This window comes from Myotis nattereri (assembly GCF_964212035.1).
Source record: "Myotis nattereri genome assembly, chromosome: 9".
Classification (NCBI taxonomy): domain Eukaryota; kingdom Metazoa; phylum Chordata; class Mammalia; order Chiroptera; family Vespertilionidae; genus Myotis; species Myotis nattereri.
The window spans coordinates 17,200,458-17,227,741 of record NC_138084.1 but is presented as its reverse complement, the minus strand read 5'-3'; the positions used below and the strand labels follow the sequence as shown (position 1 = coordinate 17,227,741).

General features: G+C 54.8%; 3 protein-coding genes across 4 annotated transcripts in view; 2 read left to right on the top strand and 1 right to left on the bottom strand.

Moving 5' to 3' along the window:
* Positions 1-833: 833 nt before the first annotated feature.
* On the top strand, positions 834-5,937 carry PACSIN3 (protein kinase C and casein kinase substrate in neurons 3). Its single transcript, XM_081099687.1, has 10 exons — positions 834-906; positions 1,149-1,238; positions 1,379-1,535; positions 2,557-2,792; positions 2,893-3,048; positions 3,552-3,727; positions 3,867-3,987; positions 4,155-4,291; positions 4,935-5,053; positions 5,431-5,937. Exons 2-10 carry the CDS (start codon positions 1,185-1,187, stop codon positions 5,544-5,546), a joined length of 1,272 nt encoding a protein of 423 aa, XP_080955813.1. The 5' UTR covers positions 834-906; positions 1,149-1,184; the 3' UTR covers positions 5,547-5,937.
* Positions 5,938-6,535: 598 nt separating this feature from the next.
* ARFGAP2 (ARF GTPase activating protein 2) lies at positions 6,536-17,318 on the top strand. Of its 2 annotated transcripts, XM_081099684.1 has the most exons (16): positions 6,536-6,725; positions 6,896-7,014; positions 7,581-7,653; positions 8,164-8,295; positions 8,377-8,460; positions 9,490-9,571; positions 9,850-9,903; positions 10,944-10,996; positions 11,433-11,569; positions 11,671-11,802; positions 13,562-13,690; positions 13,767-13,901; positions 15,123-15,249; positions 15,403-15,496; positions 15,594-15,712; positions 16,106-17,318. In XM_081099684.1, exons 1-16 carry the CDS (start codon positions 6,654-6,656, stop codon positions 16,124-16,126), a joined length of 1,563 nt encoding a protein of 520 aa, XP_080955810.1. In that variant the 5' UTR covers positions 6,536-6,653; the 3' UTR covers positions 16,127-17,318. The 2 variants fall into 2 exon arrangements, with proteins under 2 accessions (XP_080955810.1, XP_080955811.1); XM_081099685.1 differs by lacking the exon at positions 9,850-9,903.
* Positions 17,319-17,630: 312 nt separating this feature from the next.
* CSTPP1 (centriolar satellite-associated tubulin polyglutamylase complex regulator 1) overlaps positions 17,631-27,284 on the bottom strand; it is a gene marked incomplete at its 5' end in the record, with an annotated part of 151,464 nt that continues 141,810 nt past the window's right edge. Inside the window, 5 exon segments of the mRNA XM_081099686.1 lie at positions 17,631-19,365; positions 19,631-19,694; positions 22,119-22,228; positions 22,881-23,076; positions 24,946-25,031. Of these exon segments, the coding sequence (XP_080955812.1) occupies positions 19,191-19,365; positions 19,631-19,694; positions 22,119-22,228; positions 22,881-23,076; positions 24,946-25,031 (631 nt within the window). The 3' untranslated portion in view covers positions 17,631-19,190.

Genomic DNA, 27,284 nt, shown 5'->3' with positions numbered 1-27,284 from the left:
ATTCCGTCCTCCGTCCTCAATGGGCCTGGCGGAGTCCCCTGGGCTTGCTCAGAGGAGGATGCGATTTCCTTCTAGGAGCCCGAGTGGCTGCCTCGGACAGCTGAGACCCTGCGCAGAGGCAGGCAGGGAGTGGCCACGTGCCACCGTGTCCTCTCGCCCCTGGGGTGGTGGTGTGGGTAGGAATCCGCCTTGCCCTGCTCTGTGATTCTGGAGCATACTCATAACTGGCCCGTCACCTGTCTGACTCCCTCATGGTGTCGCAGACTCTGAGCTTTTTGAGGGTGGGGCTGAGTTGCTCATTACCCACAGAGCCCTGTGGGACCTCAGATGCTGGGGCCAGGATGAGTCTCCTTGTGACCGTCAGGCCCCTCATACTGCTGTTCATTGCTTGGTTTGAGTGTTATACCAGCCCTGGCACAGAAACAGACCGGGGGGCAGAATTTCCATCTGAGGAGGGATCTGAGGCTCCCTTACGAGGCCAAGATGGGACTCGGGCCTCTGGGCTCTCAGTCCTTCCCAGCACAGGGAAGAGTGGCTGGGCACCCTCTGACTTGGCCTGGTCTGGAAAAGGACCTCCTTGTTGTTCAAGGAAAGGCGGCAGGACCCCGGCTGGGGCAGGCGTCCTCTTTCTCATCTGCAGTCAGGGTGGTGAGGCCCTCTGCCCACCACCCACCCCCGCCTGCCATCTAATCCCCGGCTGGATCGGATGACCGGCCTGGCATTCTCCTGGCTGGAATCTGGCGCTTCTGACAGCAGTTGCTATATTGGGGGAGCTGGGCACCGCCCTGGACGGTCTAGGTCCCCGCCCTCACCCCCTGCTTTGCTCTCATTAGCTTCCAGGCAGAGTCACAGTGGCAGCTTTGAGAGTTGGACTGCCAGGTCCCTGAAGTGATCTCTAGGCTCCAGGTACATGGGGTGAGATGGGGGAGGGCAGACCCAGGGCAAGAGAAGGAGCTTGGAAACCGCCATCTTTGCCCCTATCCTGGCCCCTCTTGGAGACTTCCAGACCCCTGCCTGCTAAGTCCTAGTTACAACAGCCCCGTGGGTGGTGGGATGGCAGTGGGGGTGAAGCCCAGGGACAGGAGAGGGCCTCTTGCTCTCCCAGAAAGCATGTGCCCAGCTTCTCTGCTTACCTCTGTACTCCACAGCCCCCGCCCGCCACCATTCCGTGCTGCAGGGACACCATGGCTCCAGAGGAGGACACTGGAGGGGAGGCCCTAGAGGGCAGTTTCTGGGAGGTGAGCAGATGGATTTGGGGGCGGCACTGTCATGCCCACCCCTCTGGGCTCAGCCACCTATCTGGGGTTGTCTAGCTGGCAGCGCCAGCCCCGCAGGGGGCTTCTCCCTGGCCACTCCGCCCTTTCCATGTACACCCCAGGCTGGCAACTACAGGCGGACAGTGCAGCGGGTGGAAGACGGGCATCGGCTGTGTGGGGACCTGGTCAGCTGCTTCCAGGAGCGTGCCCGCATCGAGAAGGCTTACGCCCAGCAGTTGGCTGACTGGGCCCGAAAGTGGAGGAGTACCGTGGAGAAGGGTGAGCCGGCATATGGGCCTAGCAGGGAGGAGAGAGCTACCAATGTGGGGAGATCAGGCAGGCAGCTTCTTTTTAATCCTCAACCAAGAAGTGAGGCTATTTTTCCATTGATTTTTAGAGAGAATGTATGGGAGAGGGGGAAAAAGAGGGGGGGGGGAGAGTGAGAGAGAAAAAGAGAGAGAGACGAGAGAAACATCGAATGGTTGCCTCCCATATGCCTCAATGGGGTGCGGAGGGGGTGCAGACCAGACCTGCAACCCAGGTATGTGCCTTTGACGGGGAATCGAACCCGAGACTCTCCGGTGCCAAGGCAGGTGCTCTAACCATTGAGCAACCAGCTAGGGCTGGCGCAGCTTCTTTTTGCACCTGTGGTGGAAGGTTGAGGCTCTTGTGTCTGCTTTCCTGTTAAAGGGAAGATCCTCCTGGTAATTCTCATGGCAGTGCTGTTAGCGTTTGCTAAGCACAGTCACGAGTCATTTGATATTTCTAACAACCCTATGATGGAGACAGGCCTGATGTACACATTTTCTAGAGGACATTTGGAAGTTCAGAGAAGCTAAGACTTGCCTGAAGCCACACAGCTAGGAATAACTTAAACTGGAGCCAGGCCTTCTGATATGGGATCTTTCCACCCTAACTATCGGCCTTCCCTGGGAACAGACTCTGGTTCCTCCTTTTGAGGCAACAGAGTATAGAGTTTATGCCACAGGCTAGATCTGAATCTCAGTCCCACTTGCAGCTGTCACGCTCTGGGCAGTGAACTTTAGTATGGGCCGCCGGTTTTTTCACTTGTTAACAGTTGATCATGACACTGTCTTCATGGTGGTGGATAAGGCAAGGGTTTAGTGAGATCTGGTATGTCAAGGCACAGAGCGGGTATGCAGTAAGCAGCAGCTGACATCGTTGCTCTTCTTTGCATCCCCACTGCGTGCCTGGCGCCTGGAATAGCACCTGGGGGAGAGAGGGGGGCTTGTTTCTGGTGGCTTTCCTGGCCTGGCCTAAGTCCCATGCCTCCCTGCAGGCCCCCAGTATGGCACGCTGGAGAAGGCCTGGCATGCCTTCTTCACGGCGGCGGAGCGGCTGAGCGCGCTGCACCTGGAGGTTCGGGAGAAGCTTCACGGGCAGGACAGTGAGCGGGTGCGTGCCTGGCAGCGGGGGGCCTTCCACCGGCCAGTTCTGGGTGGCTTCCGAGAGAGCAAGGCGGCAGAGGACAGCTTCCGCAAGGCCCAGAAGCCCTGGCTGAAGAGGCTGAAGGAGGTGAGCCTGGGAGGGATGCGCAGCAGTGGCCTGCTCCTTACTAAGTCCACGGGCCCGGGGTGTGGTGTGCTGGGTCCAGAATTGTCCCTGTGTGTGCCAGGTTGAGGCCTCCAAGAAGAGTTACCACGGAGCCCGGAAGGAGGAGAAGACAGCGCAGACTCGGGAGAGCCACGCGAAGGCAGACAGCACGGTCTCCCAGGACCAGCTGCGCAAGCTGCAGGTGCGGGTGGACCGCTGCACCAAGGAGGCCGAGAAGGTACCGCCATGGATGGGCTAGCCCAGCTCAGGGCTTCCTGAATGCCGTTCCCGGCCCCCAGCACTCTTCCTGCTCTCGTCCTCACCTGCCACCCTCTCTCTAGATTACCATTTAAAGGAGGAACCTGAGAAAAGACGATGCTTTACCCAGGGAAAGAAACGGTGCAAGCTCAGGCATTGGGATAATTTTAGCAGCTGAGACCTTCCCAGCTCCCTTCCTTTCCTGATTTCTTCCACCCCCTCCTGGGTGGACCCCATCTCACTCTTCACTCTCCATCTCTTCTTACTCTCACGTTTAGTCTTCACTTACCAGACTCTAAAAGCTGCTGTGCCCAAATGTCACCTCTCTTATTAGGCTGTTAGGGGCAGGAGCCAGACCTTGTGACTGGTTGCCCCTGGTGCCTAGCCCAGGGTCTAGCCAAAGGCAGGTACTCAGTAAATACTAGCGGAATCGTAAGTGGAAGGAGGTCTCGTGCTGACCAGGTCCCCTCCTCCCCCACCCAGACAAAAGCCCAGTATGAACAGACGCTGGCAGAGCTGCATCGCTACACCCCACGCTACATGGAAGACATGGAACAGGCCTTCGAGACCTGCCAGGCTGCTGAGCGCCAGCGGCTTCTCTTCTTCAAGGATATGCTGCTCACCTTACACCAGCACCTCGACCTCTCCAGCAGTGAGAGGTATGGCCTGCGTGGGCATGGAGATCTGGGCAACTGCTGGGTCTCTTCCACTCCCTTGGGCTCTGGCTGGGCTGAAGGAGATTAAGGAGGTGCAAGGGCCCAAGGCTTCCTAGTTTGAGGGTTGTGCCTCGGGCCACAGGTTCCATGAGCTCCACAGAGACCTGCATCAGGGTATCGAGGCAGCCAGTGACGAACAGGATCTGCGCTGGTGGCGCAGCACCCACGGGCCGGGCATGGCCACGCACTGGCCACAGTTTGAGGTACGTGTTCCAGGTGGGGCTGGGAGATGGGATGGACTCCCATGGGGCTCAGCCTGGACCTCAGGAGGGAGGCCAGGACTTGGGATGAAGAGGTGAAGGTGATTTGGATGGCCCTGGATGCCACCACAGCCTGTAGCCCAGCCTGACCCTAAGCACTGTCCCCACAGGAGTGGTCCTTGGACACACAGAGGACAATAAACCGGAAGGAGAAGGGTGGCCGGAGCCCTGATGAGGTTACTCTGACCAGCATCGGGCCCACAAGAGATGGTGCTGTGCCCCCACCTCAGTCCCCCGTGTCCCCAGGGTGAGAGCCAGAAACTTGGTTGTTCAGCTCTGGCCCCTGCCCTGCCCGCCTTTCCTTCATTCCCTTCACACCTGAAGTGGGTTGAAAATGGGTGTCAGAGCCATAGCCAGTTTGGCCCAGTGGATAGAGCGTTGGCCTATGGACCAAAGGGTCCTGGGTTCGATTCCGGACAAGGGCACGTACCTTGGTTGTAGGCTCCTCCTCAGGGCTCGTGCAGGAGACAACCAATCAATGTTTCTCCCACATCAGAGTTTCTCTCTGTCTTTCCCTCTCTCTCTTCCACTGTCTCTAAAAATCAATGGAAAAATATCCTCAGGTGAGGATTTAAAAAACAAACAAAGAAAATGAGTGTCAGGGACCTTGGACCTCCCGAGTGGCTGTAATGCCAGCTTTCTTGGTGGTTTAGGTTTGCCAGGTGTTCCCCCGTTCCCTCTCACTTACTGCTCATGTCAGCACCGTGTGGCAGGAAGCCCTGAGCTCACAGGCAGGTGTGGCAGAGGCCAGGCTATCTTCCAGTTCTTCCCCACCTGCCTCGCCCAGGGTCCCTCCCGGGGGTGGGCCCTTGACTGTGGGTCCCAGGCTCTCTCGGTCAAGGTGTTCCTTATGCCCTGAGCCTGCCCCTTCTGCCTCCCCTCTCCCGCAGTGGGCAGGATGAGGAGTGGTCAGACGAGGACACTCCCCGGAAGGCTGCCACTGGGGTGCGGGTGCGGGCGCTCTATGACTACGCTGGCCAGGAAGCTGATGAGCTGAGCTTCCGAGCAGGTACCCTGGGACCCCTTTCCTGTTCCTTTCCAGGCTTCAACCTTCCCTCCCCATTTATTGTCTTGAACAGGGGGGTGGCAAAGGGAAGCCAGACACCTACTTCTTAAGGGTCAGTTCTCTGACTCTTAAGGTTGCTCTGGGTCCAGTCTGCAGGAGTCAGAGTGTCTGCCTCTCGAAACCTCCAGCTGGGGTCCGACTGCTGCATCCAGGGCCTGGGGTGGGGTGGCTTGCTGACTGGGACCTCCCTCTGCCTGAGCCAGGTCTCTTCCCCTAGCTGGGTTCTCTGGGTTACTGCCTGCCCCCCTCAGTCCTTGACCCAATTGCAACAACGGGGCTGGGCCAGGGCAATTGGCAATGACCAACCCCCCTTCCCCCAGGGGAGGAGCTGCTGAAGATGAGCGAGGAGGACGAGCAGGGCTGGTGCCAGGGCCAGCTGCAGAGCGGCCGCATTGGCCTGTACCCTGCCAATTACGTGGAGTGTGTGGGGGCCTGACAGCCCTGGCAGCCCTTCTGCAATGTTTCTCCACCCTGAGCCAGAGCCCAGCTTCTGGACAGCCGGACCCGAGGGCCCTGAACCAGTGCCCCTGCTGTCCCTCTGTCCCCCGAGGAGGGAGGAAGTCCTGGGAGTCAGGGAGGGGAGGGGCCGACTGAGTCTAGGCTGTGGGTAATGGGAGGTCAGGAGGTCACAGAAGGGTTCAGGGTACCTCGGCCTCCCCAGGAGTGTTTGGTCTCCCCAGAAGCCATGGACCCAATTCCTGGTCTCTGCGTTTTGGGGTTCCTGGGGGTGGGCTTGAGGTGAGTGTCGTTCTGAGCTAGCAACACTCTTTTGTGGCTTGTTCTAGTGTGTATTAAACTTGAAAAAAATAAAAAAGCATTTTCAGGCTTGTGTGCACCTTTTTATTTATTTTCATCTTTTATGATACTCCACCCTTGCCAGGCTGCAGAAGGCCTTGGGGGAGAGAGGCACTGAGGGGAGGTCCGTGGGCCCAGAGAATGTTACGGGGACGGGGGTTGGGCAAAGGTTGGCCAGATGGTACCCTAACCTTGGGTGGAAGAGGCTAGCATCAGGCTTGGTTGGTGTGAGGCGGCCAAAGCTCGAGGCGGGGTGCCAACTTCTGAGCCTGGTGGGGGCGGCCCAGCCAGTCTGTCTTCCCTTTCGGGCCTGTGGCACCTTGAGCGCTTGGTAGGACTGTTAATCATTACTCACCCGCCGGAACCGGCCCCAGCTACGGCTCGGATCCCCCGACTCTCAGCTCAGGCCAGCTGGGAGGCTACTCCACCTTCCGAGGGGAGGGGAGCGCCCCGCCCCGCCCCCCTCCCAGCCCCGCCCCCCCGGCCGGCCCAGCAGGGCGCTGTCGCACCGCCCTGGCTGCGGATTGGCCCCGGCGGGCGCAGCGTGAATGCGGCGTGGTTTGAGGAGGCAGGGCTCTGACGTCTGCGTCGGTCCCGCCGGCGCTCATTGGTCCAACTCAGGACGAATCGCCCCACCCCTCGCCGGCTCCTCGCGCCGCGGAGGCCGATCTCGTGCCCCGCCTTCGCGGCCGCGGATTGGCCCGCGACGGGGCCCGTCAGTCGCGCTGGTGTCTGGGAAGGAGAGAAAATGGCGTCCGAGCCGAGCAAGACCGAGATCCAAACCCTTTTTAAGAGGCTTCGCGCAATTCCGACCAACAAGGTGCCTGAGCGGGAGGCGCGCGGGGTCTAGCGCCGGCCGAGAGGAACTCTCCCGGCTCCCCCGGGGCCCGAGGGAAGGAGCGGGGGCGGACGTGGGCAGTTTTCCTGGGTGTCGGTGCCCGGCCTCCGCTCGGGGTCCCTGATCATTCGCTCATCGCCTCCTCCATCCAGGCCTGCTTCGACTGTGGCGCCAAGAATCCGAGTTGGGCCAGCATCACGTACGGTGTTTTCTTGTGCATTGACTGCTCCGGGGTGCACCGCTCCCTGGGTGTCCATCTCAGCTTCATCAGGTGGGGTCTCCTTATGGCGGCTGTGTTTCTACCCGGCCAGGGGTGTGCGCTCAGCAGGGCAGAGTGGCGACCTGGACGGTCCTGAAGTCGGTGTTCAGAAACCTCCCGGCCGGGGTCCGGTAGCCTCCCACGGGAGGGCATCGCCTGTGTAGACCCCTGACCCCAGACAGTGCGTTTCCGCGTCTGGGTCAAACTCCCTTCTTTCCTGGCGGCCAAACTGGACTCTCCGGACGTTCGGTTTGGAGAAAAATTAGCTGCACTGCCCTTGTCGTTGCTGACGTATTGGTCGAGTTCGTCTGAAGTGAGACCGGCCGTCCTCAAGTAGAAAGCCAGGTCCGAGCTTAGGGCCTGAGAATTCAGCCGCCCTCTCTGATCTGGAAAATAATTAGCGCCCGTTTGACTCTGAGGCCGAGGAGCAGAGCTTTCGTGGGCAGGGAGCAGGGGAGGACATGGGGTGGCGGGGGCGGGGGGGGCCGGGACGGGTGCTGCCGCCCGAGACCACAGGCAGGCCGGGTCTGCAGGGAAGCGCCCCCGCGTCTGCTGGTGACACGCAGCCTTGCACACAGGTCCACAGAGTTGGATTCCAACTGGAGCTGGTTCCAGCTGAGGTGCATGCAGGTCGGCGGGAATGCCAATGCGGTAAAGCCCCTCCCCGCGATCCTCTCTGCCCTCATTCTCCCGCCCGCCCGCCGTGACCCCGGAGGAGGCCCCCCAGTTTCTCTGTTCAGAGGATTCTTTGGGCTATGGCAGCGCTGTCCATGGCTCTCTAAGCGTGGAAATGGGTCACTGTTCCTCTCAGAGGGGCTTCAGATGGAAACTAAAGCGGACAGAGGTTCCCGGGGGAAGGCCGAGGGGGTTGGGGCCTCCAGCCATCGCGGTCTCGGCCTGGATGGGTGGAGGATGGGCACAGCGGGGACGGCATGCTGTCCTCAGGCGGGGTTGAGTGAGGGCTGGGCCTCGGTCCGTCATCCCCGGACGGGAGGCTGTTTTCCGCAGGGATTCCTGAGTGTCTTTACCTCCGTGAAGAACTTTACCTCCATTGTTTATACAGGATAACACCTCCTGTAACTGGGCTGTTAGAAGGGGCTGCGTTTTACTTTGCACTGGGGAGAATCACCTGTAGCACGCTCTCCTCTCTCTATTCTCCAGACAGCTTTCTTCCGCCAACATGGATGCACAGCCAGTGATGCCAACACCAAGTATGATAGCCGAGCTGCCCGGATGTACCGGGAAAAGATCCGGCAGCTGGGAAGTGCAGCCCTGGCCAGGCATGGCACCGATGTGAGTGCCTGGTCCCGGGCTGGGGGGTGTGATGAGGAGGGATAGTCAGAGCCCTGTTTGAAGCTGTCTTGTCCTTTCCAGCTTTGGATAGACAACATGAGTGGTGCTCCCCCCAGTCACTCTCCGGAGCGGAAGGATTCTGATTTCTTCATGGAACACACTCAAGTGAGTACCCGCAAGGACTGTTTCCCGTGATGGCTGCTGACAGGTGGTGAACTGGCCAAGGCCGTCTGTGATCCCGGGCATGGCTCCCATTCGCCTTGGTGTGATACCTCAGGCAGGCCCAGGTGCCTCCTCCTCCCGGAGTAGGTGTGCAGTGTGGGCCTCCGTAGGAACGACCCCTGTCTGTGGACGGGCGCTAGGGAGGAGGAGGAGCATCTTGAAGGCTCCAGCGGTGTGGGGAGCCTCCAGCAGCTTTTCCTGGACTCTTCCCCTGTCAGAGAGGCACTTGTGGCCGGGACAGTGAAAGGAACCTCCTCGGAAGCCCACCCTGGGCGGAGGTTCCCCCTCCCCTGGCGCCGGGGCTGATGTGAGACTCTGTCAGTTTGAATCCCAGCTCCTCTACTTGGCGTTTCCAGGATGTGGCTAAGTCACTTAACCTGTCAAAACCCAGTCTTTGCAGTAGAGATGTATCTATTTTACAGGGTTTGCTGTGATAATTAAAGTTTTTGTATGTGAAAAGCTGTTAGACTTGTGCCTGGCACATGGTAAGTGCCTACTAGTTGTTAGTTATTATTAAATTAGGGGTATGGCCAAAACCGGTTTGGCTCAGTGGATAGAGCGTCAGCCTGCGGACTGAAAGGTCCCAGGTTCGATTCCGGTCTAGGGCATGTACCTGGGTTGCGGGCACATCCCCAGTAGGACATGTGCAGGAGGCAGCTGATCAATGTTTCTCTCCCATCGATGTTTCTAATTCTCTATCCTTCTCCCTTCCTCTCTGTAAAAAATCAATAAAAATATATTTTTAAAAAAAATTAGGGGTATGGGTCTGAGTAAATAGTGGAGGGGTGGAAGTGGCTGCTAGTTTCCTACTTCTTTCTTCCATAGTGAATAGCAACTATAATTGTACTCACTATCTGTCAGTCTCCTTTCCTCATGGGCTTGGAGTAGGGCCTGGTATCCAGAAGATACTTGTAGGTTCTTTGTGCTCCCTGCAAGCTCATTGAGGTGTCTGTGATCTGGCTTCCTTTTCAGCCCCCTGCCTGGGATGTACCAGCCACCGACCCCGCAGAGCCCGAGCAGCCAGCCCCGTCTACAGAAAGCAGTGGATTGGCACGTGAGTTCAGCCCAGAGTCCACCCAGGAGCCCTGGTCCTGGCAAAGGCCTCGGAGTTGAGACATCTGGTCAAGGGAATAGGAGTAGGGAGTGTCCTGTATCTCTGGGTGGGCTGGGATGCATTTTAATCCTTTGGAGAGAGTAATGGGCATTCCTTTATCTTTTGGTGGCCTCAGCTGAGGAAAGCCAGTGCCTCCTACTCTTGTCCCCTCATCTCCCTAAAGGGAAGTCACAGGAAACTTTGAGCCTTATACCTAACTCCCACCATTGCATCCACAGAGCCGGAGCATGGCCCCAACACGGACCTGCTTGGCACCTCACCCAAAACTCTGGGTCAGTATGACAGTTGGTGGGGTGGGGTAACTGGGAGAGGCTCTTTTCAGATCTGCTCCTGCCTAGTCATATGGACTGAGGCCCCAGGACACTGAGCATCTTACCTCTCTGGATTGGGATTGGTGTTGAATTCATGGCTTCAACATCAACTGCAAGGGCTTGAGAGCCAGGCCTTTGAATTGATGAACCTGGGTGGGTTGGTGTGTAAGGCCTGGGCTGGCCTCCTGGTGTGGGGCTGGCTCTAGCCAAAGTGTGGAAAGGCCAGCTTGAGACTGGACATCTAACCCTGAGGTCTGAGGCAGGGTTGGCCTTCTGTCCATTTCATGGGATGGGGGGACAGCTCTGAGCTGCTCAAGGCTGGAGGTGACATTGTCCTTTCTTAGCCAGGGAGGCCTTTCGGGTCTTTGCTACTCTTTAGTGTCCTTCTGGTTCAGGGTGAACAGTCCATTTACTGACCTCGGTTTGTTCTGTTGACCTTTGGGGGTTGGGGCAGGAAGCCAGCAGGAGACTGTCAGACTGATCACATGAGAAGGCTGGCATGACTTGGTCTAAAGCAAGGCTCTGTAGAGGCCTCTGGGCTTGGGAACTACATGGAGGCTCTGGGTGGGCCCCTTGTTAGCCACAGTCTGTTTCTCTCCAGAGTCCATGTATCTGTCACCTAAAGGGGCCCTTCCTGCCAGAGGTAACCAACAGCCACTTGGGGAGCCTAGCCCCTTGCACGCAGCTCCCTGCTTTAGGAACTGAGGCTGATGTTTGGCATCTGCCCCCGCCTAGTGGTCCTCATATTTGTTCAGGAACTTTGTCTCTGCTGCTTCAGGTCTAGTTCTTGTCTCAATCTGCTGGGAATCCCTTAATCTTGTCTGTCTTAGGCTTAGACTCTCCTGACACCATTAATTGGAACTGGTGGTGGCAGCTTTGCCTTCCCTGCCCGAAGCTATTCTTTTTAGAAGCTCTTGCCAGGAAACTGCATGGTGTGGACTGAGCTGCTGCCTCTGACCTCCCTTTGTCTTCACTCATGCCTCACCTTGTTTCTCATGCAGAAATGAAAACCTCCCTCATTGGCAAGAAGAAGCCAGCAGCCACTAAGAAAGGGGTAGGTGGGGAGAGGCAGTATGGGAGAGGGGTTAGGAGCCAGAGTCAGCCTGCCTGGGTTCACCCCTTGGCCCTGCCAGTCACTGGTTATGTGACTTTGGCAAAGGTCCTCAACTTCTCAGAACCTTATCTGTGCAAGGGCTGTGAAGATGCCTATCTTCAAGGGGCTCCTGGAGGAGTCCGGGATTGTGCACACAGTGTGCTTGGGACATGCTGGTCTGGTAGACATCGGGCCCTGAGGCCTCTGCTGGGACTGTGTGAGTCACCTCAGGCCCAGCTCTAGCAGAGCCCCTGTTCTCCCTCTCGACCATGCTGACTGGACTCCTATTTTTTACCCTGGACTTTAAAAAGGAACCGTGTGGGTGTGCTAGAGTGCCTGGGAGGGAGCAGGGGACATTGTGGTTGGCAAGGCCCCCATCACATGATTCTCTTCCCAGCTGGGTGCCAAGAAAGGCCTAGGGGCCCAGAAGGTGAGCAGCCAGAGCTTCAGCGAGATTGAGCGGCAGGCCCAGGTGGCAGAGAAGCTCCGTGAGCAGCAGGTGGCTGATGCCAAGAAGCAGGCCGAGGAGTCTGTGTGAGTGTTTGCCAGAGGGGCCCTGGTTCCTGTGGGGTTGGGTGGGCAGGTGGGACAGGTCAGGATGGGTGCTGGCCTCTGACACGTTTATTTCCTCCAAGGGTTGCCTCCATGCGTCTGGCCTACCAGGAGCTCCAGATTGACCGCAAGAAGGAGGAGAAGCAGCTACAGAATCTGGAAGGGAAGAAGCGAGAGCAGGCAGAGAGGTTGGGCATGGGCTTGGTGTCGCGAAGGTGAGACTCGGCTCTGGGGTGCGGCATAGAAATTCCATTGTTCTCCCGGGAACCACTGCAGGTTCTTCCCAGCAGTTTGGGGTTCTAGGCTTAGTCTTCCTTCGAGGCTGAGTAGATGGTTCTGTTTATTATCTTAAGGCACCTAGTACAGTGCTCGGGACAGTAGGTATGTGCTCACTATTTGTCGAATGAATGAGACTCAGGATCAGGTGCTCTTTCAGTAGATTCAAGAGACTGGGACAGTGGTGCTTTTTTTTGTTTTGTTTCTTTTTTTCTGTGTTTCTTAATGGGAGTGCTGATGGCACTTTAGGGGGGCGGGGGGCAGTTCTGTATTTTTCAAGAACTCTAAGAACTGCAGGGCTTTTAGCATCCCTGACCCTTGCCCACTAGGCCAGTGGTGCTGCCAGATACCAACACCTGGAAATAACCCCAGACACTCAAATGTCCTCGGGTTGGACAGTAAGCTTTCTGTTTTGGGATGTTGTGTTGCTGTGGTTTCTTAAAAACAAGGGCTGCAAACCAGTTTTGGTATGCATTTTGTTTGCTCTCCACTAAGAGTTAATATCTGGAGATTTCCGTAGTACTAGGTTTTTTATCTCGTAAAATTGGAAAGTCTGACAGCACTGACCCCAGCAATCCTGGCTACAGTCCGCTTGTGCTGAGTGGTGGCTGCTCCTTGAGGGGCGTGAGCTCCGCCATTGACCAATGGACTTAAACATAGCAGTCCTGTGCACAAGGTATTGTGACCCCTTTTCACAGATGAGAAAATTGGCACTCGGAGCATTTAAGCAACTTGCCTGAAGCCCACAGATCTAGTAATTGACACCAATAGGTTTTGAACATAGAACTATTTGATTCCAAATTCAGTATATTTGGCCATCATGCTCTACTTCTCTGGAAGAAGATGATTTGTCAGAACATGTGCTGGTCGGGTTCCATGCTGGTTGGATTCCAGTTATTCCCTTTCAGTCTGTGTGCTACTAGTGTAACACAGCTAATCAGGGAAACAAAATTGTAATCCCGAGAAGAACTTTAGGTCTCCTCCCCTGCCCTGTTTTGGTCACAAGAATTACTGGGTTAAAGGATATGAACAATTTTTCAGTTTTTTTTTCCTCTTTGTAGTGCAAGAGAATCTTCTTTAAAGCCAGCCCACCCTATTTAAAGCCCTATTGCAAAATATTCACTCCTAATTGATATTTTTGTGTGAATTTATTTCAATGAAATTAATCCCTAAAAAGCCAGTGTGGAGCAGAGCACAGTAAAAAAGTGAGGCATCAAGAGTTGGTACTGCCTGCCCAGCTCTGCCTCTTCTCGCTGGAAACTGGACAGCAGACCCAGGTCTTAGACTCTGTACTTGTTAGTGCTCTCCTCTTCTTAAAAAAACAGGTGAGATAATTAAGAACTCATTCTTTGATACCATTAGGCTCATTTCCCTGGTTCTGGGGCATTTTTCTTCTTTTTTGTTTGCTTGTGTCCATCTTGGTGAAGGATGTGGCTCATAGTTCAGCAAGTCTGTTAGTACTGTCACTTGGTGCACATTATTAGTTGTTTGGCAGGGAACACTTACTCTGAAAAAACAAAGCAGGTGTAGAAAGTTAAGGGTGTGCTCTCCCGTTGAGCACAGTTCTGTGCACAGGTAGTGGGAGAAGGCTCTGGGTGTGAAGGAGAACCCACGCTTATGCCAGCAGCTGGGTCCCTTCTTGGGTGGTGACACGAGTGTTCACCACCGCTCTCACGCCCGGCTCTGCTTTCTCCGCAGCTCCGTCTCCCACTCGGTGCTGTCTGAGATGCAGGTGATTGAGCAGGAAACTCCAGTGAGTGCAAAATCCTCCCGCTCACAGTTGGACTTATTTGATGATGTTGGTACTTTCGCCTCTGGACCCCCAAAGTAAGACTTGTTGGGGTGAAAACTTGGCCATTATATTCCTCATCAGGTTCTCTGAGTCATTCCACTGTCTCCCTAGGTACAAGGACAACCCCTTTTCCTTGGGGGAAAGTTTTGCTTCCCGCTGGGATACAGATGCCACCTGGGGTATGGACAAGATGGAGGAGAAGGAGCCAGAAGTGACCATCTCAAGCATCCGGCCTATTTCAGAAAGGTGAGTGGTCTAGGGCAGCACTGTCCAGTAGAACTTTCCATGATGGAAGAGTTCTGTACCTGGACTGTGCGATGTTGTAGCCACTAGGTATGTGGCTACTGAGCCCTTAAAATGTGGCTAGTGTCACTAAGGAGCTACATTTTACATTTAAGTTTAAATAGTCACATGTGGCTGGTGGCTACGGGTCAGATAGTGCAGGAATCGGGCTTTGGTTTGAGCTGTGCTTATCGTCACGGAAGGTCGAGCAGCCTCTTGTTCAAGATCCATTTCTTTGGCAGGAGTGGTCTCTGATTTTATGCTTCAATCCTTACCTCCCAAGGGTTATGTGTCTTTGGCCCCATCTTATTTTATTTTCTTTTCTTAAATATATATATTTTATTGATTTTTTTTACAGAGAGTAAGGGAGAGGGATAGAGAGTTAGAAACATCGATGAGAGAGAAACATCAATCAGCTGCCTCCTGCACACTCCTTACTGGGGGTGTGCCCGCAACCAAGGCACATGCCTCTGACTGGAATCGAACCTGGGACCCTTGAGTCCACAGGCCAACGCTCCATCCACTGAGCCAAATTGGTCAGGGCTTATTTTCTTTTCTTAACAGTTTATTCCATCTTAATCTGGGCAGTATGTTTAATTAATAAATTATCTGCAATTCATCTCTCTGTAAAACGGGGACATAAGTAATGACTTCACAGGGCCGCTGAAAGGATTAAATGTAATGAAACTTGAAACACCTATCCAGCATCTGTGCATGTCAGTGCTGAGTAGGAGTGACCATACACCTTGTCATCCACACTGGGATGCTTTTTGAGAGTAAGAGGGGGTGCTGTTAATAGTTATGCTAGGAGAGTAAGTATAAATCCAGGCCAACCGAAACATGGTCACCAGTGTCGGGCAGTTGTACCTAGGAGGAGAGTGGCAGTAGTGACATAAGACACCCCTAGACCTTGACGAAGCTGTCGTGGTTGGGGCAGAAGCCTTGTCCCCTCCAAACCACACTTGCACGCCACCTAGTGGAGGTAAGAGCAGCTCTCTGTGCCTTGGCTTCAATGTGGAGAAGGGGGGGGCCTTATCCAGGGGAGAGGGCCCCTCAGTTCCAGAGTCAGTCAGATAGGGCCTTGGTAAGCACCCCCAGATTTGCCTCTGATCACAATGGGATAGTAACACCATCCCCCGACAGTAATGGGAAGGTTCAGAGATGGTGTTCCACATCCACTCTCAGAGTCACAAACCGGAAGGAAGTGGAGAGCCGGAGCTCAGGCCTCGAGTCCAGTGAAGCACGTCAGAAATTCGCAGGAGCCAAAGCCATCTCCTCTGACATGTTCTTTGGGCGGGAGGTGGATACGGAGGTGAGTAGAGTTGTCCACCCTGAGGCTAGAGGCAGCGGGTAGAAGCAAGACCTTCCTCCCTGTCACCAGTTTGGGCTTTAGCACTAGGGTGGCTGGCCTGTATGAGTTCTTGGGACGTCGGCAAAAAGATCCCCAGCCTTTTCTTCACCACAGTATGAAGCCAGGTCTCGGCTACAGCAGCTCTCAGGCAGTAGTGCCATCAGCTCTTCAGACCTCTTTGGGGACATGGATGGAGCTCATGGAACAGGTAGGGACCAGAGGTGTGGGTACCAAGTGAGGCCTGTGAGTAGAGGGGGAAGGGCTTCCTGCAGGCCTTGGGGTCACCCCTTTCCTTGCTTTTACAGGCAACGTATCTCTGGGGAATGTGCTCCCCACAGCTGACATTGCCCAGTTTAAGCAGGGTGTCAAGTCTGTGGCCGGGAAGATGGCAGTGCTGGCCAATGGTGTGATGAATTCTTTGCAGGTGAGGCGGGGCTCCTTGACTTGGAGTGGGAGAGGCCTGAAGAGTAGTGCTGGAGGCGGGCCTTCACCACATCCAGACACTGCCGCCGGGTAGCCCCTCAGCCTGAGGGAGAGCTTTTCCTTTTCCTGGAGGGCAGCTGCACTGATTTCCCCCGTCTTATCACCTGCACTACTTTCTCCTTTCTCAGCTTCTGTGAGATTGGGCAGGGCTTCCCCTTTGGGATCTGGCCACAACCCCTTTCCCGAGTCACAAAAAATAAAACAATCTCTGCCATGGTGAGATTGGTGCCCGTTTCCCCCACACCCCCAGTCCCAGTCCTGTCCGGTGTGCTGCGGGAGGGTGTGCGTGCTGGGTTGGAGGTGCTGACTTAGTTTTTTCTTCCCCCATTTCCAGGATCGCTATGGTTCCTACTGACCCAAACTCCATGGCGCAGGCATATGGTGGTGACAGCAGCAAAAACCTCATGATTACCAGGCCAGGGCTGCTTGCCTTGTGGTTGGGGAGGAATTGTTACTTTATGTGTGGTATGAGTGGGGTGGCCTTTGAGGACCTCTGGTGAGGGGATGGGCAGAACCAGCCCTTGGCCTCTGCCTATAGATGGAGCCCTTTTTCCTTCTCCCTCACACCCTCTCTCCTGTGTGCTAGGTTATTGTCCTTCAGTCCTGCTCCCAAAGCTGCTGCTCACTTGTCCTGCCACGCTGGGTGGGAGGGAGGGCATCTCCTCAGGATGGCTTATTCTGGGCCCAGCCCTTCTCTGATAGGGAAAGGGAGAAGTTTAAGGCTTTTTGGCTGGCTCTAGGATCCTTCCAGGTTGTCTGGGGGTTTGGTCCCTGACCTCTGGAACCGGCGGGGACGTCTAGGAAGAGTTCTGCTATAGACCAGCCCCCAGAGGAGGGAGGCTCTGGACTTACTGCTGCTGTTGCTGCTGCATTGGCCTCTTCTGGGCCCCAGGAGAGGGCAAGGGAGACGAAGGACCTTCGTCTGGGCCTTACTAAGGGCTAGAAACTTGACCTGGTACCTAAAGGTGTCATTTGGGATCAGACTGGAGGCCAGAGTGATGGTCTGTCCCACCACCCCTTTCTGTAGTGGTCGTTGGGAAGGTTACTTTTCCTGGGTGTGTTGGAGCCCTTTATTGTCCACGTGGACTACAGGACCCGTCCCCTCGAGACTCTGTTCTTTTCCCCGCTTGGTGGCCATGGCGAGTCTCATCTGCACTGTGGTGTCCTGCTTTGGATGCAGAGGACGTGGAGATGGAAGCAGGCTGCTGGGGCTCAGCTTTCTTCCTCTACATCATCCTGGGCTTAGGGGGGCCTGGACAGCACCCCACCAGTGAGAGCACGAGGTGCCTACAGAGCTGTAAGCCTCGCCCCCTGGTCACTGGGCCATGCACTGTATCATTCTTGGTGCCATCTTCCCTTGCCATGCTGGCAGTGTAGGCCCACTGCACCCTCTGTGGGTTGAGGGTAAGGCTCCCAAGCAACATAGACCACTTCCCACCACCCTCTCCCCCAAAGGGACTGGAGTTTCTTTCTGGACTGTTTGTATTGAAACATAGTGGTGTCAAATAAAGCCCCAGCAGGGCCCTGGGCCCGTTGGTCTGAGTGAAGTGGTGTCCTCGCTGGATCCTGCCCCCCTGCCCAATGCAGGCCCCTCGCCTCACTGTCTGGGCTCCCACCGATATGGGTAGGGCGTCCGTGCCGAAGCTGAGGGCACTTTCTCCAGGGCCTCCAGCTTGTCTCTTCTCTGAAAGCCAAAGGCCCCTGGCTTCTCGGCCCTGTGCTGCCTCGAGGTCCGGTGCAGCCTCGACCTCACCACCCTGTTGCACGCGGAGGAAAGAGCTGGTGTTAGTTGGCCCCGGGGCTGGGGGCAGGCGAGCAACCTCAGCAGCCTTGCACCTCATCCCAACAGTAGGCTTGATGAGGTGTTTCTCAGTGGAGTTTAATAAAATATACAAACCTTAATGGAATCCTTTTAAATCCAGGAAGAAAGGATGTGTGTGTATAAGCCCCTGGTTTAGTAACCCTCTTCCCCTATAGGGGCTCTCAGAACATCTCTACCATCTTAGGGGTCCGCAGAGTAGTTAAACCACTAGTCTGGAAGATGGATTGTTAGAAGGGATGGGTGGAGGGAGCAATGGGATCTCTACTAAGTCAGTGACTTCCAAACCATGGATCCGGGACTTTCAGCTTTGGAACGGTCTGGAGTGTTCATAATCACAGACTTGTGCCCCACCCCAAGCTGGAGTTGAGTAATTTGCATTGTAAACAAACTCCCCAGGTGATTCCCATGCATACAGGACTTTCCAGCTGCTTTTAACTAGTTGGAGGCTGGATATGGTTGTGGGCCTGGAGAGCTCTCACGGTCCTAGAGCTTCCGTAGCTCTGGATCCTCCAGTCCTTGGCCCTCCCGGGCTTTAGGGGCCAGTTTCTGTTAACTCCAGGGAGGTTACAGTATGTGCCGGGAAAATGTGTGCGCTCAGTCGTGGAACCTTTGGCTTCGGTTCAGAGGAGGCATCCTGCTCTGCTCGGTGCCCTGGGTGGGTTTTGCTTTCTGGAGGACCCCTGCCCTCCTTCAGCCTTGGCTGGAGGATTGTACTCCTCAGGCCTGTGTCCACAGCTGCATCCCCACTGCCCTAACCCTGAGCAGGTGCTTGGCAAATGTTTAATGAAACTCTGGCTAGAAGGCTCTGCAGTGCTGACCCTTGGTGGCCAGGGCCTTTAACATTATGGGAACCTGGCCTTGAACCCTCAGAGCATGTTCCCTGGAGACCCATTCCGGCTAGGAGAACCTTTCCTTTGAAAGGCTGTCATGGGCAAGAGGTAAGCCCCTCTGTTCATTATCTGAGGGAGTTCTCCAGGCTGAGTGGCCCTCTGGCCGCCACCTCCTGGAAAAGCTGAGATGCTGGCACCAAAACTCCAAAATCACCCCTTTCCTTCACCCCCCTCCTTCAGTCTAGTGAGTTTAGACTCACCACTTAGCAGACACAAGGGACTTTATTCATTTCATGTTTAGCTAATTGACAAAGGAGGCTTGAAGCAGTGTTTGAAAGTGAAATGGTCTTGCCCACCCTTCGTCCCATCATGCTAGTGGCTCTTTCTCCAGTAGAAGGCCACTGTGATCCTGTCCTCCCATACTGGCATCACCGGTGCCACCCCTGACCATGCAAGGCCCTGTGTGGCTATTCATGGTCTTCTCCTTTCCTGGAGTTGCTGTGAGATGAACCTTCTATGGGGCCAAGTCCCTTCCTGGTGACCTCAGTTCAGTCTGCCATTAGCTTGGTGCCTGGGACAGGGAGAGTAAGCTAACTTTCTTGAATCACTGCTTGGGTCGGCTGATATCAGAACCCCTGGCAGGTCTTGGACTGGGGCTGTTATTTGGCCTTTCCACCAGCAGAGGGCAGCATGGCACATGGACAGGAGGAGTTGGGTGGGAGTAGGAGTTGGGTACAGGGTGTTGTAGGCAGGACCCTTCAGACTCCTTAAATCTCGGACTCGTCTGTCTCTTCAGTGGAGCCATCGCTCTCTGCATCCACTTTGCGGGCGTGATGGAGGGGTCTCCAGGAAAAGCCAGCCCGGTGAGGGGTCCGGGAAGGCAGGCAGCTGGCCTCTGGACTGGCACTGACTGAGTTGACCAGGTCTGGGATCTGGGCCAGCCTGAAGAAGGAAAGAAGCCCAGAGGGCAGCAAGGTGCCTCCTGTCTAGAGACCAGGACCTCCACACACTTGCATTTGGATGAAACCAGGGGCTATATTCCCAAGGGATTCAAGGGGACAATACCTCAGGCCTCTGTTGGCCCCTAAGCTCTTCCCTGACTGATGGGGATGTTATAGACGAGCACTATGACCCACGATGGGGCACTGCCATGTCCGATTGAGGTTTGCCCCCATAAGGGGGCAGCACCTTCCCACCTGACACTTACAGACGGTCCAGTTCCTCATCCATGGCTGGGTCATGCATCAGGTCCCCTTTGTCAGGCAAAGCTCCTAGGAAATAATGGGGGGAGCGGGGGTCATAAAACTCAATCAGACTCCTGTCAGATGCCACTGTGCCCCCACCTTCATATCTGCTGATCTACGATCTGGGAAAGAGCTTTACAGAAAAGTTTAAGAGGACTGCTATCAGGGCAGGGAATCTTGGGTACTGATGGATAGATTTAATGTTTTTAATGTTTAATAGCCCTGCTGCCTACCCCCCACCCCCCCACTGGGGCAGGGACTACAGCTGAGGAGACATCCCCAAATTTCAGGTCACTGCACAAATAGTGATCCCCTTCCAAGACGAGATGGTGGGTTGTGAGCTGGCCTTCTTCGAGGCCCCCCAGTATTTGGCTAAAAAGCCAGGGATACAGGATATGGCTCAGGCTAACCACAAAGACCAGAAATTAGGTTTATGCCCCCAAATGAGGGTGACCCCACTTTGAATACTGGTAAAAAAGGTTGCCTCAGCTCCTCCAGGGGGGTTCCCACGGGTCAGGAGCAGACCAAACTGGCATGGCCGGAGCCAGCTGGAGAGCTGTCCCATCTTTGCTGTCACCCATTGCTCTCAGCTGGTTTCCTCAGCTATAAACCAGGGGAAACAATTCTTTGACCTTGGGGAAAGGTGAGAAGAGAGTCTTGGATGCTCTCCAGAGCTGGGAAGGAAGGTGGAGCTAAAGTTTGCAGATAAAAGGATTCTCACCAGCAAATTGTTTAGGGAAAAGAGCTCATTGGTAGAACCCAGATCTGGCAATTAACAATGCTAGTCTGTAGAAAGCCTCAATCTTAAAATTACCTACCTGGCTCCAGTTCAATTCCCATCTTTTCCAAAGCCTTTTCACATGATGCCTCCTGGTCCCTTTTGCTCTAAGTGGTTTTCAAACTATGTCCCCCGGAGCCCTCTCTCATTTTGTGGTGTGGTGGGTGCCTTGACGACCAAGGGAACAAACAGGCTGAGCCCTGGGTGCAGCCAGAACTCCAGATCGCTCTCATGCCCGGGAGAAGCAGGTGAGGGCAGAGACTACATGCTTCTTCCCATCTCCCACTCCACCAGCATTAGTGCTCCGTGGAAGTGGTTGACTGAATGACTGTCCTTTTTAAAGGCCCTAGAAATAGCGAGGGGATGTGGTTGGCCCAAGCTGTGATGCAGATGCCCCTTAGCTTTTCCTTTTCCTTCCTAGTGGCTGTGACTGGTGGAGGGCCTGGGAGGATGGTCTGTTACCCAGGAGTGTGAAAGAGGCCTAAGCAAACCCCCACCAGTCACTTCCAGCTGGTGGCCTTGGCCACCAACCTCACTGGGCTGAAGTGTCCCCAGACCTGTGCATGCCCCAAGCACTGACTCAGAATAATGGCTGTCAGGTGGCATCATGGCTGAGTGGGCCCTCATTCAGTATCTACAGAGCACCCTAGCAGGATCTAGATTGTATAAGATCTAAAGCATCTAGCCCAGTACTGGCCTACTGTGGCTGGCATTTAACAGATGTTAAATTTCCTTCCCTTGACCCTGTCCCCTCAACTGGCAGAAGGAAGGGGAATTCGGAGTGGAGTGTCTCTTTGGGACTCAGGAATGGGGGATTCCCAGCACACCGGGGTCCTCTCAGAGAGAGACAAATAAAAACCACTTGCCCGGCTGGCATGGCTCAGGGGTTGAATGTCGACCTAGGAAGCAGGAGGTCATGGTTCAATTCCTGGTCAGGGCACATGCCAGGGTTGTGCGCTTGATCCCCAGTAGGGGGTGTGCAGGAGGCAGCTGATCAATGATTCTCATCATTGATGCTTCTATCTCTCCCTCTCTCTAAAAATTAATAAAAATATATTAAAAAAATAAAAATATATTTAAAAAAAAGAACCCCTCAAGCTCTGCTGAATGGTGACCTGGGAGGGCAAAGGGTGTGGGAGAGGAGCAGGGTAGGGGGGGAGGGCGGAGGTAAGTGTTGAGAAGGCCAGCCAGTGAGAATAAAATGGTGGACAGAAAAGACTGGGCCAGTGCAGGCCCCTCCCCTCCATTTGCTCTTTTTCAAATGAATCAGATTCTTTTCCTAACTGGGAAAAGGCCTCCCCAGATACACCTTTGCCCTTGATATGTAATCATCCAGTGCTCCTGAGTAAACAGCGTTATGTCTGCCAGGCCTCTCCCTAAATAGAACTGGGGGTTCTCTGGGGAGGGGCTGCATGGAGGGGTCTTCATGTTGGGGCAGGGCTGCGGGCAGGGAAGGCCGTCCCTCCCCATGGGAGTGCGAGAGGTCTGGGAGGGCACAGTCTTGTGTTGTGCATATCCTGGCTTCCTGGGCCTCAGAGTCTGGCCCTGAGAAGTCAAGGCAGAGGTGGTGATGCCCCTCCTCCTGGGACCAGTCGGCCAGTGGAGGCCAGTTCCTCTGGGGCTTTGTACTGTGCGGCCACAAGAGGCTGTGGCCACAGCCAGCTCTGGCTTACCGAGGGCTTGGCTGATTCCACGATGCTTGGAGAGAGCCACAAGGAACCCGTAGAAGGTCAGTCTCTGAACGTTGCTTAGGACCTCTTTGACAAGTGCTGGGGGTGGGCAGCTGGAAGAGGGAATACATGCCGGATTCAAAGATGAGCCAGTCTGTGCCATCTCTTCATCCACACCTTCAGGCTTGGGAAGGACCTGAGTTTCCTGGGGCCCCTAGGACTCTGGGGGAGCCTGGCAGATGGCCAGGAGCAGGGAGCAAGGCCTTGACTGTGAACATGAAGGTCATGTCACCATTTGGTGCTTTTACTGGGAGCCAGGGCGGAGGCGGTGGGGGGAGTGGGAAGGGGATGGAGACATTGCAATAGGTAACAACAGCCTCTTCTAGAAAGAAACCAAAAGTGGCTGTGCTGTCTCCAGGGGACTGTGAACCACACAGGACAGCTTTGCCCTCCCTTCCTGTACCGTGAATTTGTTACACAGCGCATGTGTTTCCTTCTCTCTAAAACGTCAAGGCCAGTCTGTGTCCCAGGAAGAGAAGGGGGCCAGGCTGGTTGTCTGCGGTGGCCTTGCCCAAATGAAAGCAGACCTCCCTAAGAGAGCGCCTGGTCGGGGGGCAGATGGCACGGTTCTAACTTACACTGTGCCCATCAGGACCCTAGAAGCCCTGGGCCAACGGAACAGCCTGATGGAGGTCTGTCCCAGGGCCAGTGGCCCACATTTCCTGGCACCAGTGGTGGTGGGGGTGTCTACGTGGACATTTCTACCTGTACTTGTGCCGGTCACACAGGCTCTCCAGGCGCTGGTAGAAGAGCGATGCCTCGACCCCCTCCAGCATGCTGGCCTCACCCAAGACGGGCCGCTGGCGGTGCTGCCCACTGGACGATGTTGGCACAATCACTGTGTTGGGGTTCTTGCCTGACAGTAGGTCCTGGTAGATGGCAGCCACACTCTCCAGGAATTCTGGGTACCGTGGAAGAAGGAGACACAGGTCAGGCAGGGAGGACATCCTTCATCCTGTCACTGTGTCCCCTTCTGTTAGCTCCACGTGAGTGTCAGTGCTCAGGGCATGGCGTGACCACCACACTCAGGCGAGGTGACACTCATGTGTGTTCAGTTCAAATGTCCCCTCTTCTGGGCACCAGGTGAGGTTCCCCCATCACATACTCACACACCCTGTGCTCCTCGTAACATTGTCAGTGATGAGTTTTCTGAGTAATTGCTTGTGGACTCTGTCTCCTTGCTGGCACGGGAGCTCCTCGAACAAAGGCAGGCACCATACATGCCTTGTCAACCCCCTATCTTGGCACCTGGCTCTGGGCCTGGCATATATTGAATGGCTGTAAATGTTTTTGTGAAAAGTGAAGGTGTGCATGCTCCCACTGGTAAGCCCCACCTTCTGAGGCCACCTGCCTCTGTGACTCAAGAATGCACCTTGGAATACCAGCATGGGAGAGAAAGCCCGCAGGCTGTGAATTTTTTCAACATTTGAAACTGGTTTTGAATTTTAGTAATCAAGCCATCATCAGTGAGCAGTGACTGACGCACGCGCTGTGCAGTCGTGATGCTGGGCCCACGCTGCTGCGAGAAGAGGGCCTGGCAGATGGCGAGGGGAAAGGGCTCTCACAAACATGGCTGCTCCTTCCCCCTCCAGGGCCCAAGAGCTTTAGAAAAATGGGGAGTAAATGCCTGGAGCTGCGAAGAGCAGGTGGGGAGACCCCAGGCTCCAGGCCCTGCCTGACAATGTGATGCCGAGTGAGGCCAGGGCTGGCTGGGGCCACCCGTTGGCAGGAAGGCCATGTCCAGGCTCCAAAGACAGCCTTCTTCTTTTTTTTTTTTAAATATATTTTATTGATTTTTTACAGAGAGGAAGGGAGAGAGATAGAGAGCTAGAAACATCGATGAGAGAGAAACATCGATCAGCTGCCTCCTGCACATCCCCCACTGGGGAAGTGCCCACAACCCAGGTACATGCCCCTGACCGGAATCGAACCCGGGACCTTTCAGTCCACAAGCTGATGCTCTATCCACTGAGCCAAACCAGCTTCAGCAAGACAGCCTTCTGTTTACTGGAAAAGCTCGTTTTAAATAAGTTTGCTTATGGGCATAGTCAGCAATTTCTAAACCCAACGTTCCATTTGATGTTGTGTGTGAGCTGCTGTGCATTTGTATTTGTTGGTCTATTTTTATTCCACCTGATTCCAGAAGGGATTTAAGGGCACAGCTGGTGCATCTGGGGAGCAGGTGGGACCCAGGACTGGTTTGCACTTACTTAAAGCTGGGTGGGAACCTGTGTGCCCACACATAGGGGTCAGGGCCCCGGGGTGGTGCTGCATGGCCGTGGTTCAGCGAGTGCCTGAGAGCGCCAGCTGGGCGTGAGCCCTCTGTCCAAGTGTGGGCTCCAGCACTTCGTAGCTCTGCAGCTTTGGCTACTTGCCTCTGTGAGCTTGGCTCTTCAAGGACCTCGCTCTCAGGGCTGTTGTAAGGGTTAAAGTCCTTAGTGCTATGCCCGGCACAGTGAGTTTTTTATAAGCAGTGAATTTATCAGGTAGTGTCACTATGGTGTGTGTTGTCATTGTCATTTTCAGCAATGTCATTGCACTGCTGACTGAGGTCTCTGTGTCTTGAGGACGCTGAGAAAGCAGGTTTTGTATAGTGACTCCTGTTACCCCCCGCGACGAGAACTAGCCATCCTGTCGTGACCGGGGTGAAGCACACCACGAAGGAAGCGCGGCACAGAAATGGGCACGCGATGGAGTCATGGAGTGGGCAGCCGGGCGGGAGAGGGAGAGGAGGTCTGACGGGGCCACAGGGGTCCTGGGAGACTCTCACCTGAGTAGTAAAACTGGATCTGGAAGGCCAAGAGGAAATCTGAAAAAGACATCAAGCAGTCCATGGCATCATCCATGAGCACAATCCTGAGGGGGAAAGAGAGAGAAATGTGAGTGTGTGTGTATGTGTGTGTGTGTGAGAGAGAGAGCGCCATTCCTGGGGCTCTAGTCTCCCTTGGGGTAGCAAGACGTTGGGAGAGGGCTCCCCAAAACAAGCTCCTCCCAATCACCTCACTTCTTCATCAGTTGGGCTCTGCTACCAAACTAAGCTGACCACACTACCAAGGGCAGGCTCCCAGTTCAGTCTCCGTGGCACCAGCTAGTGGATGGGGCCTGAGAAGGGAAGGGGGGGGGGGGGGGCGGGCAGCCAGGAGAGGGTGCGATTGTACTGCAGCCAAGATTTCTTTTCATATACTTGAGCAGTAAATCCTTTCATCCTGCAGTGAGGACCGTTTAGTCAGAATAAATACAGCTGATCGGAAAAGGCAAAAGGAACAGCCAAGAGGTTTAAAGGGGTCTTGGCAAGTGGCGCTGAGATTTAATAAGCTCCCCAGGGCCGGAGAGCTCCAGAACCTCCATCCAGGGACACGGAGGGCAGACAAGGGAAGAGGGCCCAGAGTTGCTGGGGACTCTGCATTTGAGAGGGTCAGAGCACAACCTGTCTCCTGAGAGGGTGGCCACTGCTCCTGTTTGCTGTCCTTTCACAGGTGGACCCCTCCTGGTGTTTCCTCTCTGTAGTTCCTCCCACTGCACACCCCCCTCCCAGGGAAAAAACCACGTGACTATTAAGGGCTCAGACCCAGGCCATATTCATACTCTGCTCAGGGCCCCAGCAGAGAGAGGACAGGAAAGGAAGGATATGAGCACTCGCTGGGCTCCTTCCTTGTGCCAGGCAGGGTGCCAAACTCATCTACTGAAAGGGAGCTGGGACCCCAATCTGTTTCTGACTGGGCCCCTCTGGCTTTATTTTTACAGTAAAAAAGTTTTATTTTGATCTCTTGTGTATTTTTGTTTGTTTAAAATGTACTTTTATTGATTTCAGAGAGGAAGGGAGAGGGGGAGAGAGATGAAAACATCAATGAGAGAGAATCATTGATCAGCTGCCACCTGCACACCCTCTACTGGGGACCGAACTCGAAACCTGGGCATGTGCCTTGACCAGAAATCGATCCTCGACCTTCTGCTTCATAGGTTGATGCTCAACCACTGAGCCACACTGATCGAGCTCTCGTGTATTTTTCTAAATCTCTCTGGACCTCCCACTGTCAGCGGGTCCCTAAACTGGCATCTGCATCAGCTGCAGAGGGAGCCAGCACTGCTGACCTCGGGGAAGGGGCTTTAGAGAGAAGATAATGTGAGCGATGCCCCTGGAGTCTTTTAAGGCAGGTGGTTCTGGTTTCAGATCTCCCTGAAGAGTGAAAATGGTTCCTACACCTAGTCTGTAGTTGTAGTAATGATCACAATAGAAACCGGTATCCCACTTACTTCATGGCAGGCACTGAGTCATTAAATCTTATCCCACAACAGTGAGGTAGGTGGTCAGCATTTCCACTTTACAGTGAACAGACTAAGTCTCAGAGAAGTTCACCTGCTAAGTCACAAAGCTGGTGAGTTTGCTCGACGCCACAGGCCGCGCACTTTCCATTAGCTCACACTGCCTCTTTCACATGGAGTATAAACACTAACCTTTACTTCTTAGTTCCTGCGGCTAATTTGTCTTCTTTCTTTTCACCTACATGTGAAGGCCAAACTGTTTTTCATATATCTCTTCGGGAAGAAAAAAATTGCCCAACTACCAGAGTTGAACGTTCAAATTCTAGCTGGGAAAAATGCAAGGCCAGAAGGTGGGAAGAAGCAATGCTGCTGATGGCCACAGGAGGGCACCCTGGTTCCTCCATCAGTGGCTTCTGGGACAAGTCCTGAGCCATAGCCAAGCAGTCACCCCATTTCTCATGAGCTGTGGATAACCCAGGCAAGCAAAAAGGAACAAGAGGGCACAAAGCCCAGATTCCAACTGGATGAGGAGGGAGAGGCAAGAGAGGTAGAGAGAGGGCAGGTAGGGCGGACGGGTCGGCGGAGACTCCCACACTACGGAGGAAGGGTGAGCTCTCCCAGAATGCTCAGGGAGGAAGAGCCACCAGCACCTCAGAGCTTCCCCCTCCCAGGCTCAGCGGAGAAGAAAGGTCCCAGAGGAGGCAGCGTGTGACCCTTCCTTCCTGCTCTACTCCCAGGACAGCTGAGGACCCGAACGGCCTGCAGTTAATTACTAAGGAAGAGCGCAGGCTGGGAACATCCCCAGCAGGAAACCGCGGAGGGGAGCCAAAGCCTCTGAAGACGCTC

What these genes read in the sequence shown, in the direction of transcription:
- PACSIN3 (XM_081099687.1), top strand. Translation starts at nt 1,185, where the DNA reads ATGGCTCCAGAGGAGGACACTGGAGGGGAGGCCCTAGAGGGCAGTTTC. An exon ending in CAGTCCCCCGTGTCCCCAGG is followed by an intron (nt 4,292 to 4,934) that starts GTGAGAGCCAGA and finishes CCTCTCCCGCAG; the next exon opens with TGGGCAGGATGAGGAGTGGT. An exon ending in TGAGCTGAGCTTCCGAGCAG is followed by an intron (nt 5,054 to 5,430) that starts GTACCCTGGGAC and finishes CCCTTCCCCCAG; the next exon opens with GGGAGGAGCTGCTGAAGATG.
- ARFGAP2 (XM_081099684.1), top strand. Translation starts at nt 6,654, where the DNA reads ATGGCGTCCGAGCCGAGCAAGACCGAGATCCAAACCCTTTTTAAGAGG. An exon ending in GCGCAATTCCGACCAACAAG is followed by an intron (nt 6,726 to 6,895) that starts GTGCCTGAGCGG and finishes TCCTCCATCCAG; the next exon opens with GCCTGCTTCGACTGTGGCGC. An exon ending in TCGGCGGGAATGCCAATGCG is followed by an intron (nt 7,654 to 8,163) that starts GTAAAGCCCCTC and finishes TCTATTCTCCAG; the next exon opens with ACAGCTTTCTTCCGCCAACA.